This window comes from Epinephelus lanceolatus, chromosome 15 (genome assembly GCF_041903045.1).
Source record: "Epinephelus lanceolatus isolate andai-2023 chromosome 15, ASM4190304v1, whole genome shotgun sequence".
Classification (NCBI taxonomy): domain Eukaryota; kingdom Metazoa; phylum Chordata; class Actinopteri; order Perciformes; family Serranidae; genus Epinephelus; species Epinephelus lanceolatus.
The window spans coordinates 33,329,988-33,347,916 of record NC_135748.1 but is presented as its reverse complement, the minus strand read 5'-3'; the positions used below and the strand labels follow the sequence as shown (position 1 = coordinate 33,347,916).

Here is a 17,929-nt window from a genome sequence, read left to right as displayed (position 1 = left end):
CCTACTTGCTTACTATGACCTTACATCCTCACATACTGTAGAGTGGTCATTTAGTAACTAAAACTCTGCCTAATTCGTTACTATTTAAACATCCTGAGGTGCTTCCCTACACTGTAAATACTGAGGCTGCCAGCTAGTCAGGTGTGTTCAGTTAAGTTTTAATGGGGAGGGAACAACAAGACTCGGCTCATTGTGTTTGTAGTGGCCTCCTCAGTTTCTATTATTTGCACAGCCCTCTTATTTGCAAGGGTGGCTCACTGAGAGCGCAGTAGCAGCAGTATGTGACTCAGCGAGTGTGTTTACATGCACGCTGTATTCTGGATACAAGCTATTATTTCTTTTTACGACCTGAAAGAGGACAAGTTGTTTATGTGCCTCTGTATACTGTAATAAGATATAGTCCTGCTTACGTTCTTAGAAAGAATATTACCATGGGACAACTGACTCCTGACGAGAGCTGCAACTAATGTTTTTTTTTTTATGATTAAAAGAATAGTTCAACATATTGTGAAAAGATTATTTGCTATCATGCTAGGAGTTAGACAAGTAGATCAATACTAATCTCATGTCTGTGAGTAAATATAAGGTTACAGCCAACATGTGGTTAGCTTAGCTTAGCACAAACACTGGAAACCATAGATGCATAAAGAGAACTGGGCACTGTGTTGTAGGCAGGGCCTTATTTACTCTTATGAAAGTTGCTCAGTGGCGCACAAAGCCAAAAATGTTTGACTTTTTATTAGATCTTCCACATTGTTGGGCCTATACAGCAAGCGCACCAGAGACTTCTGCCGGCTGAGCAACTAACTTCCTGTTTAGCCCTCTGCTTACTTGAATGAGGATAAAATTATTTAATCATGTGGCTCTTCTAGACTTACAAAACAACACTAGACTAAGTCATTTTACAGGATTTGTGATGCTCAGGCGTCTCTTTCACAATTGAAATCTGTGGGAAAAAGTACTTTTAGGCCCCAGGGCATCATGTGACGGACACGGACGTTTTAGTTAAATGGTTTGGCCACTATGTCAAATTGGCTTTAACTCTGGCGCTGTTCCTAGCGGTCTGCTGGAAATGAGGAAACAGCTAGCCTGGCAACATCTCCCTTGTTAAATCTTTATAAGGCAAAGCGTAAAAACGACAAGTTGTGGTTTTGCCTTTAATCCTCATTTTAAGAGCAAGACTTCAGGAAGTGACTGTGTTTGGCCAAGAAATAGTCCAGCATCTAACATCCTATAGACTACAACTTGTTGTTTCTAAATTCACCAACCATATTAAACAACCAAGTTATAAAATGTTGATCAGTGAGCTTTAGATGTGCTGGTAAGCTGGACAGAGCAAAGCTAGCTCTGTTCTCAGTCTCTGTGCTAAGCTAAGCTAAATGACTGCTGGTGGAAGCTTCATATTTAGCGCAGAGATATCAGCTAACTCTCACTAAGAGGTGAATAAGCCCATTTCATAAGATGTTGGATTACTACTTTATATATTTTTCCATCCATAAAAAAACATTGAAAATGTGTACATAAAAATTAGCTTAAAGCTAACTCCGGTACAACACATCAAATGCTAACATTTAGGTTTAACATTAAACATGATTCCTTACATACTGTATAAAGGGAATGAAAAAAGCCAGGCTAGCTGCTTCCCTTTTTACAGTCTTAATGCTAAGCTAAGGTAGCCGGCTCCTGGCTCCAGTTTCATATTTGATGCACAAATATGAGAAAAGTGTCGATCTTATTTAACTTTTAGCAAGTAGTATTTCCCAAAATGTCAAACTATTATTTTAGCTGAAACTGGAGACTATCCAGAATTTTTTAAACCAACTTCAGAATATGGATGTGCAAGTAAACACACTCAGCGTGAATTCTGAGGCAAGACACTTCTGACACCCCAGCTGTCATCATAATTCCACAGAGAGCTGGCATAGCATGGTACAGTACCTAAATCTAGACATGAGTGCAACTTCATGCAAAAATAATAAAAGAAAAGAAAACAAAACAAACCCAAAAAAAGAAAATACTAGCGCTAATTATACAAAAGCAACAACAAGGGAACATGTTGTCACCTTCATGTTGGGGCGTTCCCGTGGTCATGTGTTTACAGTATTTTATATACAGAATGATCTGCTGCTATGGAACAGTTGGGGGAGAAAGCACAGCAAGCCATTCCTTAGCAGTCATGAGGGAAATCATTGGGTAATTACAGCAGTTTTTGTTTACAGGACAACATACACACTCGCTAATTAGACACATCTTGCTACCTGCAAGGTGTGAAGTTTTTTTCACATAGTGAAATCCTGTTAGATTACAGCATGCATTACTCTACGTGCTAATGCCAGGGGTTGTTGTTGTTGTTGTTTGTTGTTACTGATTCTTCCCAGTTGATGACTGTATGTCCTTACAGGGTGGAATGGTTTTGTTGCTTGTCCTCAGTGCTTCTGTACTCTCAATGTGCCTGGACACACACACACAACAAGCACAAAAAGGAGCACATTTAGTTCCGCTGACAGCCTGCATTGTCTGAATTAATTTGTAAAAAAAAAAAAAAAAAAAAAGTATAAATGACTGTGGCAATGTGCCATGGTGCTTTGTTACTTTGGATGGAGAGTTGTAGCAGACGTTCATTATAAGGAGCCAAACAAGTATTTTATTGGCTGATATAGGTGTGATAAAGGTGCAGCCAACTCTTCCAATCCAGCAAAGAAAAGAAACAACACTGTCATAATTAGCACCAGCTACTTTTTGTCCAGTTGCAGAAAAAAAAGTACTTCAGCCAACTTGTTTCTATAAACTTATTATATACGGAAGCCAAGAACGACTGTGGTTGCAATAATTTTATTTCAGTTAATTATCCCCTTATCACAGGATGTCATTTTCTCGTGATTGTGGGTTAATTATCTCGTTATCTTGAGAAAACAAGCTGTTGTTTTCCAAGATAAAACAACAGCAGGTTGTTTTCTTGTGATGACAGTTTAATTATCTCCTTTTTCAACACAATATGTTTTTTTCATGAGATAATAGGATAATTAACACATTAAATAGCCTTTAATTTTCTGTTAAAAACACATATTTATCCTGTTAACTAGAGAAAACAACCGGCTGTTGTTGTATGTTGCCAAACAACAGCTTGTTGTCTCAACGATTAAACCATTATCACCAGAAAACATTTTTCATATCTGGAAATAACAGAATAAGTAACTTCTGATCTTGAATTAAATAAAATTATTAAAAGCACAGCTGTTCTCCACTTCCGTACTACATTATATATGCATAATGTATAATTATAATTAATTATAATTCCTACTTTTTGATGTTCATTCTGCTTCAGCTGAAAAAAACAGAAGGAAACACTGCATGTTTATGTTTTGGCCGATCTTAATAATCAACACATTCTATTTTTGAGTGGTATACTCTAAATACAGTATAACTGGATCTGAAAGATTAAAGTAGGAAACTATGAGCATGTATTTAGACTTACCTCTGTCCCCACCGTTCCTCATGTTGGTCTCCTCGTCCACTCCCCCGTCATCAACTTCATAAATAAAACCAGAGATTTTAGTGACATTGTTTTTGATGACTACAGTAATGACAAACATGCAGAAAGAGATATCTAAGTAATAACCTGTTAAATTCCAGGAAATAGAACAATCTTAAACAGAACGTAATCCAGATGATAAAACTGACCCAAACCACGAAACATGTGTTATCGACTAACCTGAGTGGAGCTCTTTCACCAGTGACGACATGGTGTTTGTGATTGAGTCAGCAGCAACTAATAGATCATTCCGAAGATTTCTAGGTACACCTACAAAACAGAGACATTTTCAGATTAAACACGCATGCAGTTTCTACTCATGCAGTGTAATTATGTGAAATTTTGAACAGGCTGCTGAAATGCATGTCTTGGTGGCAGTGGGGGAATAAGTACTCAGATCCTTTAAAGTAAATGTAGAAAGACCACAGTCTAAAAATACTCCGTTACAAGTAAAAGTCCTGAATTTAGAATGTTAAAAGTACTTTCAGCAAAATGTAATTAAAGTATCAAAGGTGAAAGTACTCATTTAGCAGTGTAGCACTTTTTGCAGTATTATATTATTTTAGAATATTATATTATTCTAATTTTATCACTAGCAAATAAGTGCAAAAGCATTTTAATGTTGTAGTTAGTCAATGTGGAGTCAGTTTTAGGTACCATATACAGTCAGGTCCATAATTATTTGGACAATGATACAGTTGTTGTCATTTTGGCTCTGTACACCACCACAATGGGTTTTAAATGAAACAATGAATACCTGCTTAAAGTGCAGACTCTCAGCTTTCATTTAAGGCTTTTTTCAAAAATGTAGTATGAATCGTGTAGGAATTACAACCATTTCTTCACACAGTCCCCCAACTTTAAGGGCTCATAAGTATTTGGACAAACTAACATAATCATCAATTAAACAGTCAGTTTTAATACTTGGTTGCAAATCCTTTACAGTCAATGACTGCCTGAAGTGTTGGACACATAGGCATCATCAGATGCTGGGTTTCTTCCCTGGTGATGCTCTGCCAGCCCTTTACTGCAGCCGTCTGCACTTCCTGCTTGTGTTTTGGGTGTTTTGCCCTCAGTTTTGGCTTCAGGAAGAGAAACGCATGCTCAATTGGATTCAGGTCAGATGATATGACTTGGCCATTGCAGAACATTCCACTTCTTTGCCTTAAAAATGTCTTTGGTTGCTTTTGCAATATGCTTCAGGTCAATGTCCAACTGCACTGTGAAGCATCGTCCAGTGAGTTTTGAAGCATTTGGTTGAATCTGAGCAGATAATGTAGCCCCAAACACTTCAGCTTTCATCCTGCTGCTCTTGTCAGCAAGACAAGACTTCACTAGAATAAATACAGAGGGTTTATCACAAGATGCAAACCATTGGTTAGCCTTAAAAATGGAAGGCCAGATTAGAGTTTGTCAAAAACCATCTAAAAAGCCTGTACAGTTGTGGAACAGCATACTATGGACAGATAAAACAAAGATCAACTACCAGAATGATGGGAAGACAAGAGAAGGAAGAAGGGAAGGAACTGCTCATGATCCAAAGCACACCACCTCATCAGTGAAGCATGGTGGAGGTACTGTTATGTCATGGCCATGTATGGCTGCCAGTGGAACTGGTTCTCTTGTATTTATTGATGATGTGACTGCTGACAAGAGCAGCAGGATGAATTCTGAAGTGTTTGGGGCTACATTATCTGCTCAGATTCAACCAAATGCTTCAAAACTCATTAGACGATGCTTCACAGTGCAGTTGGACAATGACCTGAAGCATATTGCAAAAGCAACCAAAGACATTTTTAAGGCAAAGAAGTGGAATGTTCTGCAATGGCCAAGTCATATCATCTGACCTGAATCCAATTGAGCATGCGTTTCACTTGCTGAAGCCAAAACTGAGGGCAAAACACCAAAAACACAAGCAGGAAGTGCAGACGGCTGCAGTAAAGGGCTGGCAGAGCATCACCAGGGAAGAAACCCAGCATCTGGTGATGTCTATGTGTCCAACACTTCAGGCAGTCATTGACTGTAAAGGATTTGCAACCGAGTATTAAAACTGACTGTTTAATTGATGATTATGTTAGTTTGTCCAAATACTTATGAGCCCTTAAAGTTGGGGGACTGTGTGAAGAAATGGTTGTCATTCCTACATGGTTCATACTACATTTTTGAAAAAAGCCTTAAATGAAAGCTGAGAGTCTGCACTTTAAGCAGGTATTCATTGTTTCATTTAAAACCCAGTGTGGTGGTGTACAGAGCCAAAATGATGACAACTGTATCATTGTCCAAATAATTATGGACCTGACTGTATATATATGACTAAGTAGATTGTAATGTAGCACTACATCATATCGTATAAGCATATGTGTTTTTTATCGATTAGTATCTTTAAGTGTTGAATTAATCTATCGAGTAAAAGGTACAATATTCAATATTTATGGAAAGCTGTATTTGTACTTAAGTACAGTGCGTGAGTGAACGTAATGAGTTACATTCCTCCGCTGTGTGGTAGTAGAATCACTGCATTATGGTGGGAAGTATAGTTTGAATTTTGAATCTGAATTTTCTGGGGCACCTATAGCTCAGAGGTTGAATGGGTTGTCCACTAATTGGAAGATCGGCAGTTTAATCCCCAGCTCCTTCAGTTGGCATGTTGAAGTATCCTTGGGCAAGATACTGAACCCCAAATCGCTCCTTATGACTGCTCCATCAGTGAGTACGTGTGAATGGTCACTGAGTAGCAGGTGGAACCTTGTATGGTAGCCTCGGCCACCATTATAGGAATGTATGCCTGAATGAGTAAATGTGACATCAAGTATTAAAATGCTTTGAGTGGTCGGGGAGACTAGAAAGGTCCTATACAAGTGCAGTCCCTTTAGGTCCAGGTCTGAATAAAAAAAGGTAAGCTCATGATCACTTTTCAAAATAGAACAGCTAGAACAGTCTGGTAAGTTCAGAAAATTACGTCACTTTACTTTAATGCAGCCTTTAAAACCAGGAAACACTTGCGATATTGGAATACCCAAAATCTAAGATGATATCTAGTGTATATTGATGTAATACCGATATATTGCCCAGCCCTAGTCCATGTCATACATAACTACTCCTTTAAGGTGCTGGTGCACACTCACCCTGAGCAAAGGCCTCAAGCACGTCCCCTCCTACCCCCGCGAGGCAGTCCTGCGGTGTGTGAGTTGGGGTAGACCCAGCCGAGGTGGAGCGTATGGGCATGGGCATGGAGCAGCCTGCACCGTGACTGGGGGAAGAATGAGGGGAGCTTCCAGTCTGGGACTGCAACATAAAAACACATGTGATAGTCACAGTATCATCAGCAAAAAATATGTAACCTTTACAATTCAGCACTTGTTGTACTCTGTGTAACAGTTCGATATTTTAGGAAATACACTTAGAGCATAGATGAGAAGATTAATATCGCTGTCGTGTGTATGGAACCACAAGTTGATGTTTTTACATTTCTGTTTTTGTATGGATTAGACAAAGAGATATAACATGATATTTTACTGAGCTTTAGAGGTGCTGGTATACAGATTTTGTTACCTTTGGACAAAGCCAGGGTAGCTGTTTCCCCCTGCTTCTAGTACATAGGTGTGAGTTTCAGGGGGGACGCAGGGGACATGCCCCCCTCAAGATTTACGACATGTGCATTTATCCCCCCAAGTAAAACATGAAAGTAGCAGAGGGCTTTTATTCTGAGACATTTATACCATAAATTGATGCAGAAAAGGCACAAATTTGTGCATAAAAATTCTGCAGAAAATGAAGTGTTTGATGATCAAAGTTTTCCCCCATTTCATATGTATCACTCCCCTGATATTGAAACGAAATCTACGCCCTTGTTTGAGTCTTTATGGTAAGGTACACTAACCGACGTAGCTTTACATTTACTGTACAGACACAACAGTGGTCTCTCTTGGCCAGGTATCATATTTGCCAAAATGTCCAACTGTTTCTTTGAAATCAAGTTTAGTCATCTCAGAATACATAAGACAATATGTCTTATTTCAAGACTTTAAAAAGTGTCAATACTCAGGGACAGTTGGTCTTTAAACGTGTTTATGGGCTGTCCGCAATCTTGACTTGCATCAGCAAATAAATAGTATATATATGACAGGTGCAAAAATACTAGACCAGTGTTAACGAGGCATGTTATTGCTGGAGCATAGTGATCAAATACTATGGCGTATTTGGTTATTTTTGACATACTGAATAATCCTCCATCTGCAAGCCTTTAGTGAATCTGGGCTTCTGATAGAGAGAATAAATCCAATTAATCTCTACACCAACAAGCCAGTTCTGGAACAACTGCATATCAATGGAGGACGCCGTATTGCAATCACAGATTGCAGCTTTTGGAAGAGATGACCTTCATGCTTCTAAAGGTGACTTTTATTAAAACAAACATAGACACAGATGTGACCAAAAGAACTTAATCCTTATAGGGAGAACAAACAAAAACAATGGTTTAAAGGCAAGAAAACCTTGTGGTAATCCTATAGTGGCTGGCTATACTCTGTGTGTCTATAGTGCACCTTTACTGCACTGAGGGGGTAATGAGAACCATGTGTGGGTGTGCGACTGGGGCCTGTGCTGAGACCAGAGATATATCTCACAGAGAAAGGATCACTGTGTGTCTCTGGGACTGGTGCAGGCCCAGGTCGATGGCTCGGAGCCAGGCAGCAGATGGCCGGCCAGACTGCAGTCACATTAGAAGGGAGGTTGTTAGTGCCGATGAAAGGAACAGGTCCCTGACATTTGGGCTAAGAAAAACACAGTTCTCTCAACTTGTTTGGACCAAGGACCTGAGGAAACTGATTTTAAAGATTGTGTCGCAGTCTATAATTTTAGCTCCCCAACGCTGCTACAAAGGAAGTGTTGGAGTGGGACTAGATCTGTGTAACCCAGTTAGATAGTGGAATCCTATTACCTTTCCTAACATCCTTCTTAAAATCTATTAGGAAAACGTCCCTCAATCACATCTGTGTGATGGGGGAGTATAGTAGCATAAAACTAAGTGCTGAGACTAGAGTCAGGTATTGAGCCTTGCAAACTGAATTAAGGGCAACTTACAGCCTGCTTCTGCTCCTCATCCTATCAGCCAGCAAAGGTAAGCAGTGAGAGAGAGCAAGAAGAGTGAGAGCAACAGAATTAAAGCAGCAGAAGAGAAAGAAAAGGATTTTCTGCATGCACCATACGGCACATTAACATAACTTAAGATCACCAGTGCCTTGGTTTTAAAGAATCAAACATGCAAACATCTCATTTAATCAGACATGCCACCAAGATGTAGAAACTGAATCATGTAAACTATAAGCACTGACAAAACAGTAAGATGTTATTTTTATTTAGGCTAATGTCTTAGTGTTTATGCACCATCCTATGGTAAGATATAGACTCAGAGGTTTTTTAATCACTCCTGATTCTTCTAGAAACAGGTGATCGTCTTACCTTTAGCAGCCTCATGAGTCCCTCCAGCTGCACCATCAGCTCCCGTCTGCTCTCCTGCAGGGCCGACATGCGCCTCTCCAGCTCGTCCTTCCTGTGTCTGCAGCAGAAGGATTAGTTTGGGGGATACATTAAAACACAAGGGAAGAACTTCTTCCTGGATCTGACAGTAATAAAATCACAATGCACAGGCAAACATCATACTGTTTTTTTAACAAAGCAGTACGCCTCGACTGTTTGGGGAATCCATTTCCTTTTTTATGAACAGTTCAGGGAAACATGTCTGTGAATTATTTCACAAATACATGCTTTTTTCTGTAGGGTATTTTGCCCTAGATACCCATACAGATGAGCATGAAGGGGTTCAGATTTACCTGAGGATCCATTAAGTCAAGGATCAGTTGCAGACACACACACTGCATGTTGAGTGTATGGAGAGTTATATATTATTTGCATCAGCTCCTGTTGCTCTGGTCTTGTAAAATAATATTTCTCGAGTATTTTTACCTACACCAGTGCCACTGGTACACTTTTACTGTCATTATTAATCTAGTTTAGATGAATATTTTATTCATAGATTTTAAGATTTTAATGCAAACAACACAAATACAAGTCAAAAGAAAAGAAAAAGAAGACAGAAAAAGACAAAAAAAAATGGTCTTATAGAAATACATATAATACAAGTACAAACATGCTGCTTGTCAAAACCATTATTAACAAATACATATATATATACATACATACAACACATTAGGCCATTCTCGATAAATAGGACATGATTGGTTGCCATATTTTATCAAAGATTACAGAGCTGAGGGAAACACTATCTAACTCTCTCCATGTGGAACAAGTTGGTGATTTCTGCCAACCAGGTCTTGAAAGAAGGCGCATCCCCAGTTTTCCAAAGAATTAAAATATTCCTTTTTGCCATAACCATGCCATACTGTATTGTCTTTTGTTAGAGGTGGGACAGAGCTAATAGAAGTTGGGTTGTCATTATTAATCTAAAGCAGGGATCTCAAACTAACCCAACCCAAATCTGGCCTACAAGACAATTTATTAAGGCCCCAGTGTATTGAATTTACTATTAAAGGAGACTCTACAGGTAAAAACATAGCCCCTTTTTTGTCATGCATTGGTCAGGTTTGAGATTTTGGACTATCTTGTCTCTATAACATGTCTTCTTTCAGACCAGTGGACAGAAAACATCCAAAACACGCATTTAGGTGTTTATTTTAGTTTAGATTTCTGCCTCTCGCATTAAGGTCACACAGACCAGGATAGTGGAACCAGGAGCACTCATACTATGTTTCTAGCCAGGTACCTCAGAGCAGAAAATCCACTGACTGCTGTATCGTGGACGACATGGGGAAGTGCAAATTTAAACAAAAATTGGTTTGAGGTGGCAAGGTGGTGCAGCGCTTAGCTTTGTTTCGCCTCACAGCAAGAGGGTTCCTGCTACGAACCCCAGGTGTCTCCCAGTGTCAGTGTGGGTTCTCTCTGGGGACTCCAGCTTCCTCCCACAGTCCAAAGACATGCAGGTTAATTGGTGACCGTAGGTGTCAATGTGAGCGTGAATGGTTGTCTGTCTCTATGTGTTAGGTTACAAAAATTAACAGTTATTTGAACAAGATTTTGTGGCATGGCTGAAACCAGTACAAGGCAATGCATATTGTATCTGCCCAAAGCAAAATTGCCAAGAAAACCTGCCATAGTTTTTCCCAACCCTACGTAATTTATGTCAGTTCATGTTTTTTTCCCCTTTAATTTTGGTTATTGTAAATTTGGCATCAAATTTCATTCTGAGTGGCATAAAAAGTCTTAAATCTAACTGGCCTTAGGCTGTGGAAACCCTGGTACACTTGAATATTTATTGATTTATTGCAATTATTACAGATCTAATCTGCAAGGAGAAGCTGTTCTTCTCCTGGAATACAATCACTCACTCTCAACATGCAGAGCACTGTGACAGCTATGGAGTAGAGAATAGGAAAGACCAGTTGCTCAGAGTGCACAGATTTAAATTCATTGCCTCCATCAGGGGTCACAGTTGATGTCTGGCCCTGTTTTTAATGTGAGGATTCTGGCTTATTATCACCCTCTGGTGTTCACAGTATGGACCTGCACTTTAAAAAACCTTCAAAGAGCCTCAGCAATCATCTGTCTGTTCTATGAAAAACTCACAAACATCTGCAGTCTGTAAACACTTCTCCTCTGTTCTGTATCCTCGGGCTGAATGAAGACAACATCAGAGCCGTCCAGCCAGGCTCCAGACACAGTGCACAGTCTGTGATGAAATATTACTACTTCATAATGTTGTGCTACACAACCTGAATCACAAACAGGCTCAGTGAGCTGAACAATGCTTCTAGACATGTTTGAATTAAACTGGACTAAATAATTAATGTAATGGTTGTATCCTCCAGTGATATAAATAAATTATTCTACTGTTTAATTACTGTCTTTCCTTAAAAATACAGTTAGAATCTTGTTCATACAACACCAACACCAAAGACTAACAGAGTATAATTCAAATACAGCTCTAGTTTTGCTATAATTGTATATGATGACACAACGCAGTTAATAATTTCTGCTATAAAACTGGCTGTTAGCCATAAACCTTACTGCTGATTCATTATTTAGGCCAGGCCAGACAAACAAGGACTCATTCAGGGCAACAAGTGCTGTAGCGCGTCCTCTCAGGGTGAGTCCCTTCCAAGAACTGAACCCAAGGGTCTCAGCGTCCTGCCAGCATGACAAATGTCCACGCTGCTGCTGGTGGAGCTAATTCAAAAACACCCCCCTGAATTAGGAAGAGACTATTTCTTCTTGAGGAATGAGTCCAGCCTACATTAACAGCCCTGGAGTGGTTTTACTGATCATTTCCTTAATATATGGTCCTTTCTTCCTGTTGTTGGGAAGAAGATGCTCTTTTTAAGAGGTGTGCTGGTGTTAGCAGGGACGATACCTGAGGAGCCGCAGTTCAGTCAGGAGCGTGGGGTTCTGCTGGGCTTTTTCTGGGGTCGGCTGGGAGGCCTGCTCGTGCTCTAAACGCAGCCGCTGGATCTCCTGGAGGATCTCCCTAAATAAGTAAATAATCAATCAGTTAACTAAACAGCAGAAATACTAAGGTTCTTTACTTAAACTGAGGTAGTAAAACAACGTACAAATCCTGCACTCTAAATTTTACACATAAAAGTACAAGAGTATTATCATCAAAATTTAGTTACAATAGGAAAGTACTACTTATGCAGAATGACTGATTTCACAGTGTTTCACTGTGATTGGATTAATCTTTTTAACGCATCTACTACATTTTAATGTTGTAGCTGGTCGTGGTAGAGCTGATTCTGAAGGAATTTACTGCCAAGAAATAGTCTGGCACACAGCCCTCCCCATTCATCTAAAACTTGTTGATTTTAACATTTTAAAAAGTGAGCTTAATACTGGGTTCACACTACAAGTGACAACACAATGCTGTTGAAGTGTTGATCGGGCACTTGTTAACGCATTTATGTAGTCACAGGCTTGTGTGTGTCTGCTACTTGCCACCAATCATCTTCATATTTACCTGATAGATATGAAAGTGGTAGTGATCTTTTCATCTACGTCTAGGCAAGACATTATATCTCTGAAATTGTCAAATTATTTGTTTAACTATTCTATTCAGTACTGGACTGTTTAAATTTGTAACAGCGCATCTCTTTATGAGCTATGCTTTGCGTGTAAAATATGAATCTTTTAAGTAACTAGTAACTGTAGTTGTCAGAAAATGTAATGAAGTAAAAAAGTAGTGGCCTACAAGTATAAAGTAGCAGAAAAACACAAAAGTAACACTCAAGTAAATTGTAGGTACCTAGAAACTATATATACTTAAGTACTTGAAATAATAATATTTAATATATTATACCACTGTCAACCAGAAAGCCAATCAATGAGTAACAGTGCTAATTTGTTTCCAGTGTTTAGCTGTTGTTTTTAAACAAATATAAATCGTACCTGTTTTTGTTCTCCAGCTCTGCAATCAGCTGCCTCTGTTGCTTATTGGCGTCAAAGTTGAAACCCAGATCTGTTGGAGGACATTGTTGCTGGAAAACAAAATTAGCATAGAATGGCATTAACAACATCAGTGGGAGAACAAAAGTCAAACAGCAACAGCTACCTTCTGACCATGGTGAGCAGTAATGACTCTCTGCTGGAGACTTATTATGTTTCTGCATAAACAGGGAGCCATTTCAGCTCACCACAGCTTTCCTTTATCCCCCCATATAAGAGTTGGACTGCAAAGCACAAACCCAAACAAACCAGAGTGACCTTACATGGACATTTTCTGCCTAGGAAAATTTAGACGAAATGCTCTTCAGGAATCCAAGTTAACATCTCCCCCCAAATTTTTATGTACACAAGCTTCTACCTTCTATTAAAATCAAAGAAACATCATGGTGCTTTATTAGTCACGAGTATTGTTATGGAGAAATACTTCAGATTTGAAGCCAAGTTTTCAAGGGCTTTAACAATTCGAATTAAATCCAAACCCACTTTTGATTCCTCAATAGCTATCATTGTATTTACATTCTGTAATTATCCGCCATTCCCTCGCTGGATTTATACTGCTTACATTTGTGTGAGGGATTCACAGTAAAAATTCATTCAGACTGTCAAATGCAATTGATATCAGCCTCACTGTTTAATTTTCACTCTCTTAAGTTACTGCTAATGCAAATCAAACAGTCCCTACTGCTCCACATTAGCAGCCACCAACTGTCCAAACATGTAGCTTTTGTTGTGAGGCAGTCACAGGAAATGCAATGTCCCCATAGTTTTAGCGCTGACATTGATCATCAAACCCTGTCGCCAAATGAACCAGGACTTGAATCTTGAGCATTGCAACTTTAAAGTACATGATAAGTGATTTTTACATTTTTCGAGAAAAAGAACAGTTGCCTGAAGAAGATGTTGTTCTTGTACGTTTGTACAAACCAAGGACATCACAATACAAACAACAACCCTGATTATTTTTAGCAACCTGTCACCGCTTTTCCAGTGGCTTTTGAGCTGTCAAACATGGGTGTGTTTTTAGCAACCTGTCACCGCTTTTCCAGAAGGTCTTTTGCCACCAAATGCAGGTGTTATTTAGTGACCCCCACATCTTTGCCAGTGGGTTTTTTTTGCCATCAAACACAGGTTTGTTTTTAGCAACCTGTTGCCGCTTTTCCAGCAGCTGTTGTGCCACCAAACGCAGGTGTTTTCTAGCTTTGCCAGTGGCTTTTGTGCCGTCAAACATGGGTGTGTTTAGCAACCTGTCACTGCTTTTTCAGCAGCTGTTGTGCCATCAAACGGAGGTGTATTTTAGCGACCCAATGCTGCTTTACCAGTGGCTTTTGCACTGTCAAACTGGGGTTGATATTTAGCAACCTGTCACTGCTTTTTCAGCAGCTGTTGTGCCATCAAACGGAGGTGTATTTTAGCGACCCAATGCTGCTTTACCAGTGGCTTTTGCACTGTCAAACTGGGGTTGATATTTAGCAACCTGTCACTGCTTTTTCAGCAGCTGTTGTGCCATCAAACGGAGGTGTATTTTAGCGACCCAATGCTGCTTTACCAGTGGCTTTTGCACTGTCAAACTGGGGTTGATATTTAGCAACCTGTCACTGCTTTTTCAGCAGCTGTTGTGCCATCAAACGGAGGTGTATTTTAGCGACCCAATGCTGCTTTACCAGTGGCTTTTGCACTGTCAAACTGGGGTTGATATTTAGCAACCTGTCACTGCTTTTTCAGCAGCTGTTGTGCCATCAAACAGAGGTGTATTTTAGCGACCCAATGCTGCTTTACCAGTGGCTTTTGCACTGTCAAACATGGATGTGTTTTTAGCAATCTCTTTTCACATTTCCAGCAGCTGTTGTTCCACCAAATGCAGGTGTTTTTTTAGGTTTGCCAGTGGCTTTTGTGCCGCCAAACATGGGTGTTTTTAGCAACCTGTTGCCACTTTTCCAGCAGCTTTTGTAATACCATGCATGTGTATTTTAAGCCAAAGCATGATCTTCTAAACCATAACCAAGTGGGGTTTTTTTTGCCTAAACCATGGACAGTAAAAATAATGGACATAGCTACCGTAATGTCACGCAATGGTTTGAGGACTCCTGTTTTGAAGCCTTGTGTTCAGCGATTTGGCTGTTGCCGTCATGTTTGTTTGTTTTTGGAGCCACTAGTGACCGTATTTGGGCGAGAGAGTGGAGCTGTGCAAGGGGTGGATCTGACTAACAAGCCAAGACACTATCAGCAGACAGCCTGTCACTCATTTGGCCCTGCCTTTAATTATGCACATACCGTAACTTTTAGCGTGTACAGTTGTTGAATGTTGAAATTAGCTGTAGAGACCAAAAACATTTTTTGTACCAGGCTGTAAACATGTTTATTTCTGTTATTTAGTTTGGGCATTTCAACATGTTGGTCAGTGGGGATTGACTGGAGTCTGGAGCCAGCCTCAAGTAGCCATTAGAGGAACCTTTTGGCATTTTTGTGTTGGCTTCACTTTTCAGCCCAAGAGGCTGCCGTTTGGCCTAAACATAACCACACGTTTACCACAGCATTGTTAGAAAAGTTAAATTTCGTGTCTACTACATCATAGTAAAGTGTCTGTGGTTTGGAGAAACGTACAATGCCAACATTTTTTTCTGGCGATTGAGTTGTAAGAAAACATATTGAACAAGTAACACTGCCATAAAATAAGAGCACTTATCCCTCCCTTTCTTCACTTGTCCTACTCCTAACAACAAAAATCATGGCTGAGTATTACACAGTCTCACTTGTAAGTGTGAGTAGTTCTCCAGCCACAGTGAAGCGCCTAACATTAACTTGTCAAAGCATTAAATTTGAAATGCGGGTTGACTAAAGCCCACCACGGGGCGTCCTGCGAGACACTCACTGTGGAGTTGCCCGCCTCGGCTGCCAGGCGTGCAGCGTAGCGAGCGATGAGGCGGTGCTCTTCATCTAGCCGGCTGGGACTCTCCAAGACACTGCCCAAAGTCACAGACAGAGAAATACATCACACACACACATATACAGCAACTCTGACTCTAATGTGCAAAGCTCTTATGTAAGTAGAAGGGAAAGTTTGTAGAGTCAAAGTGATCATGTAAAACTTTATAATTGAGGTGACCTTAAAATATGACACTTGGCTTTGACTCCAGTGTTGATAGACAGTCTGAGATAATTGGTCATAACAATGAACTGAGATGGATAAGAGAGAATGCAGCATGCCAAATGCATTTGTGACTGTGCCAATGCCCGTTCTGGCCATTTCATCACTGCCTGCAAATGTCAAATAAGGCATGAGACTTTAAATGATCATGGGCGTGGCATATGGTGTAGACAGATGACAGGACATATGCTTTCCCCTCTCGGCAGGCGTTCTGCAATGAAGAGTGAAGGAAAAGCTGAAATGGTGCTGGGCTCCATCTAACTCTGACTGGAGAGTGAGCGATGATTAAGACCATTAAACCCAATCTGGCTTCAAGCCCACTACATCAACAAGCACAGTTTCTGTAGCTTTGACTACCCAAGCTCTAAACACATGACAAAACCAGCCTTTTAATCGACATTATTATTAAAAATCTTATCTTTCTCAAAGCAGATAAAAAGCTGCCAGTGTGATGAGATAATTTTAGCTGCTCCAGCTCCCACCTCTCTTGTTTCAAGAGTTTCTCAGCCCAGTGACGATATCTTAAAATACTCTGCGGATCATTCGACTTGTTTGAAGATAGTGTCACCTGACTCAAAACAACATTCAGTTGGTCTGCAGTTAGACTGTCAAGAAGTGTCTCGTAAAATGGGACACTTTCTAAATAATTTACAGTCTCATCCTCAGGCTTAAGTGTAGACAGAGCCTGAGGTTTCTTGTAAAATTAAAGTAATACATTAACGCACTTTAGGGAGCTGCTCGGGTTGGCTCAGGAAACACTGTGACCCAACACAGTCTTTTTGGAGCGTGACTGCATGCGGGGATCTTTGGGCTAATAGTAGAGAAGCTGCTGCACCAGGGAGTTTCCTGGCACCACCTGATGGCCTGTGCCAGGTTTTGGACAAAGATGCATGAAATGCCTTCAAGCCCTCCTGAACTGGCAGCTCTCCCAGATAGTTTTATTTTTGTCTCACATTTGAAGATACTGACTTTTTTTTTTTTTTTTTCACTCAAACAATAACTCAGACACCACTGGTCCTGTTTTGGTCAGAAACGTGCCAGATTTTGCTTTTTAAACTCTGTTTTCTGATTTGCCTGATGGTACTAAAGGTCAAAACTTTAAAAGGGCAGAGATCCAAATTTGTTGAACATCTGGAGGGATGATACATCTTGTTCCTGATTGTCTCTGCAGAATTCATGGTGGATGTTTACTTGTTAGTGGGTTCGGCAACATAGTTAGAATCAAACTCCTGATGTTAATTACAATATAGTGCCTGACTTTACGCAATATATTCGTCAATAAAGACAAATTACAGACTCAACATGACTCTGTTTTGCAAAGTTGGATGGACTACAGACTAGGGAGGGACCATCTTTATGCAATTTCATCTACAAAGTGTTTAAGTCAATGTTAATCTTACATTTTTATGACACTTAAATCTTGCAACTTTAGATATCCAACAGATTTGTTTTGCCATATTGATACCTGCTGTAGTAATGACCTTATAAACTGCTTTGGATATCAGCCATGACGTGTCAGATCCACATGTCTTTTGTAATATTTTTAGTGTAGTTACATTAATTCAGTCATGGTTCTGATTAAAGGAATACTTCACCCCCCAAATGACCATTTGTATATCAAACTTGTTTTTTCTCAATTTGTCTCATGGTGAATGAAGAATCCAAAAAAAATGGAGAAAACCCTTGACAAACTTAAGGCATAGGCAACCAAGTTTAACAACAGCTAGTCTGAGTGGGCG

At 39.8% G+C, this 17,929-nt stretch overlaps 1 protein-coding gene across 6 annotated transcripts in view; it reads right to left on the bottom strand.

The window, feature by feature from the left end:
* Positions 1-334: 334 nt before the first annotated feature.
* dtnbb (dystrobrevin, beta b) overlaps positions 335-17,929 on the bottom strand; it is a 49,214-nt gene continuing 31,619 nt past the window's right edge. For 3 of the 6 annotated variants that reach the window (XM_033642656.2, XM_033642663.2, XM_033642659.2), the window contains 9 exons: positions 15,915-16,005; positions 12,989-13,077; positions 11,958-12,071; positions 8,993-9,089; positions 8,615-8,635; positions 6,658-6,817; positions 3,713-3,802; positions 3,476-3,529; positions 335-2,452 (listed from right to left, as the gene is read on the bottom strand). In XM_033642656.2, the coding sequence (XP_033498547.1) occupies positions 2,427-2,452; positions 3,476-3,529; positions 3,713-3,802; positions 6,658-6,817; positions 8,615-8,635; positions 8,993-9,089; positions 11,958-12,071; positions 12,989-13,077; positions 15,915-16,005 (742 nt within the window). In that variant the 3' untranslated portion in view covers positions 335-2,426. Of the gene's footprint in view, positions 2,453-3,301; positions 3,326-3,475; positions 3,530-3,712; positions 3,803-6,657; positions 6,818-8,614; positions 8,636-8,992; positions 9,090-11,957; positions 12,072-12,988; positions 13,078-15,914; positions 16,006-17,929 lie in introns of all 6 variants that reach the window. The other 3 variants (XM_033642662.2, XM_033642664.2, XM_033642661.2) reach the window with 2 other exon arrangements.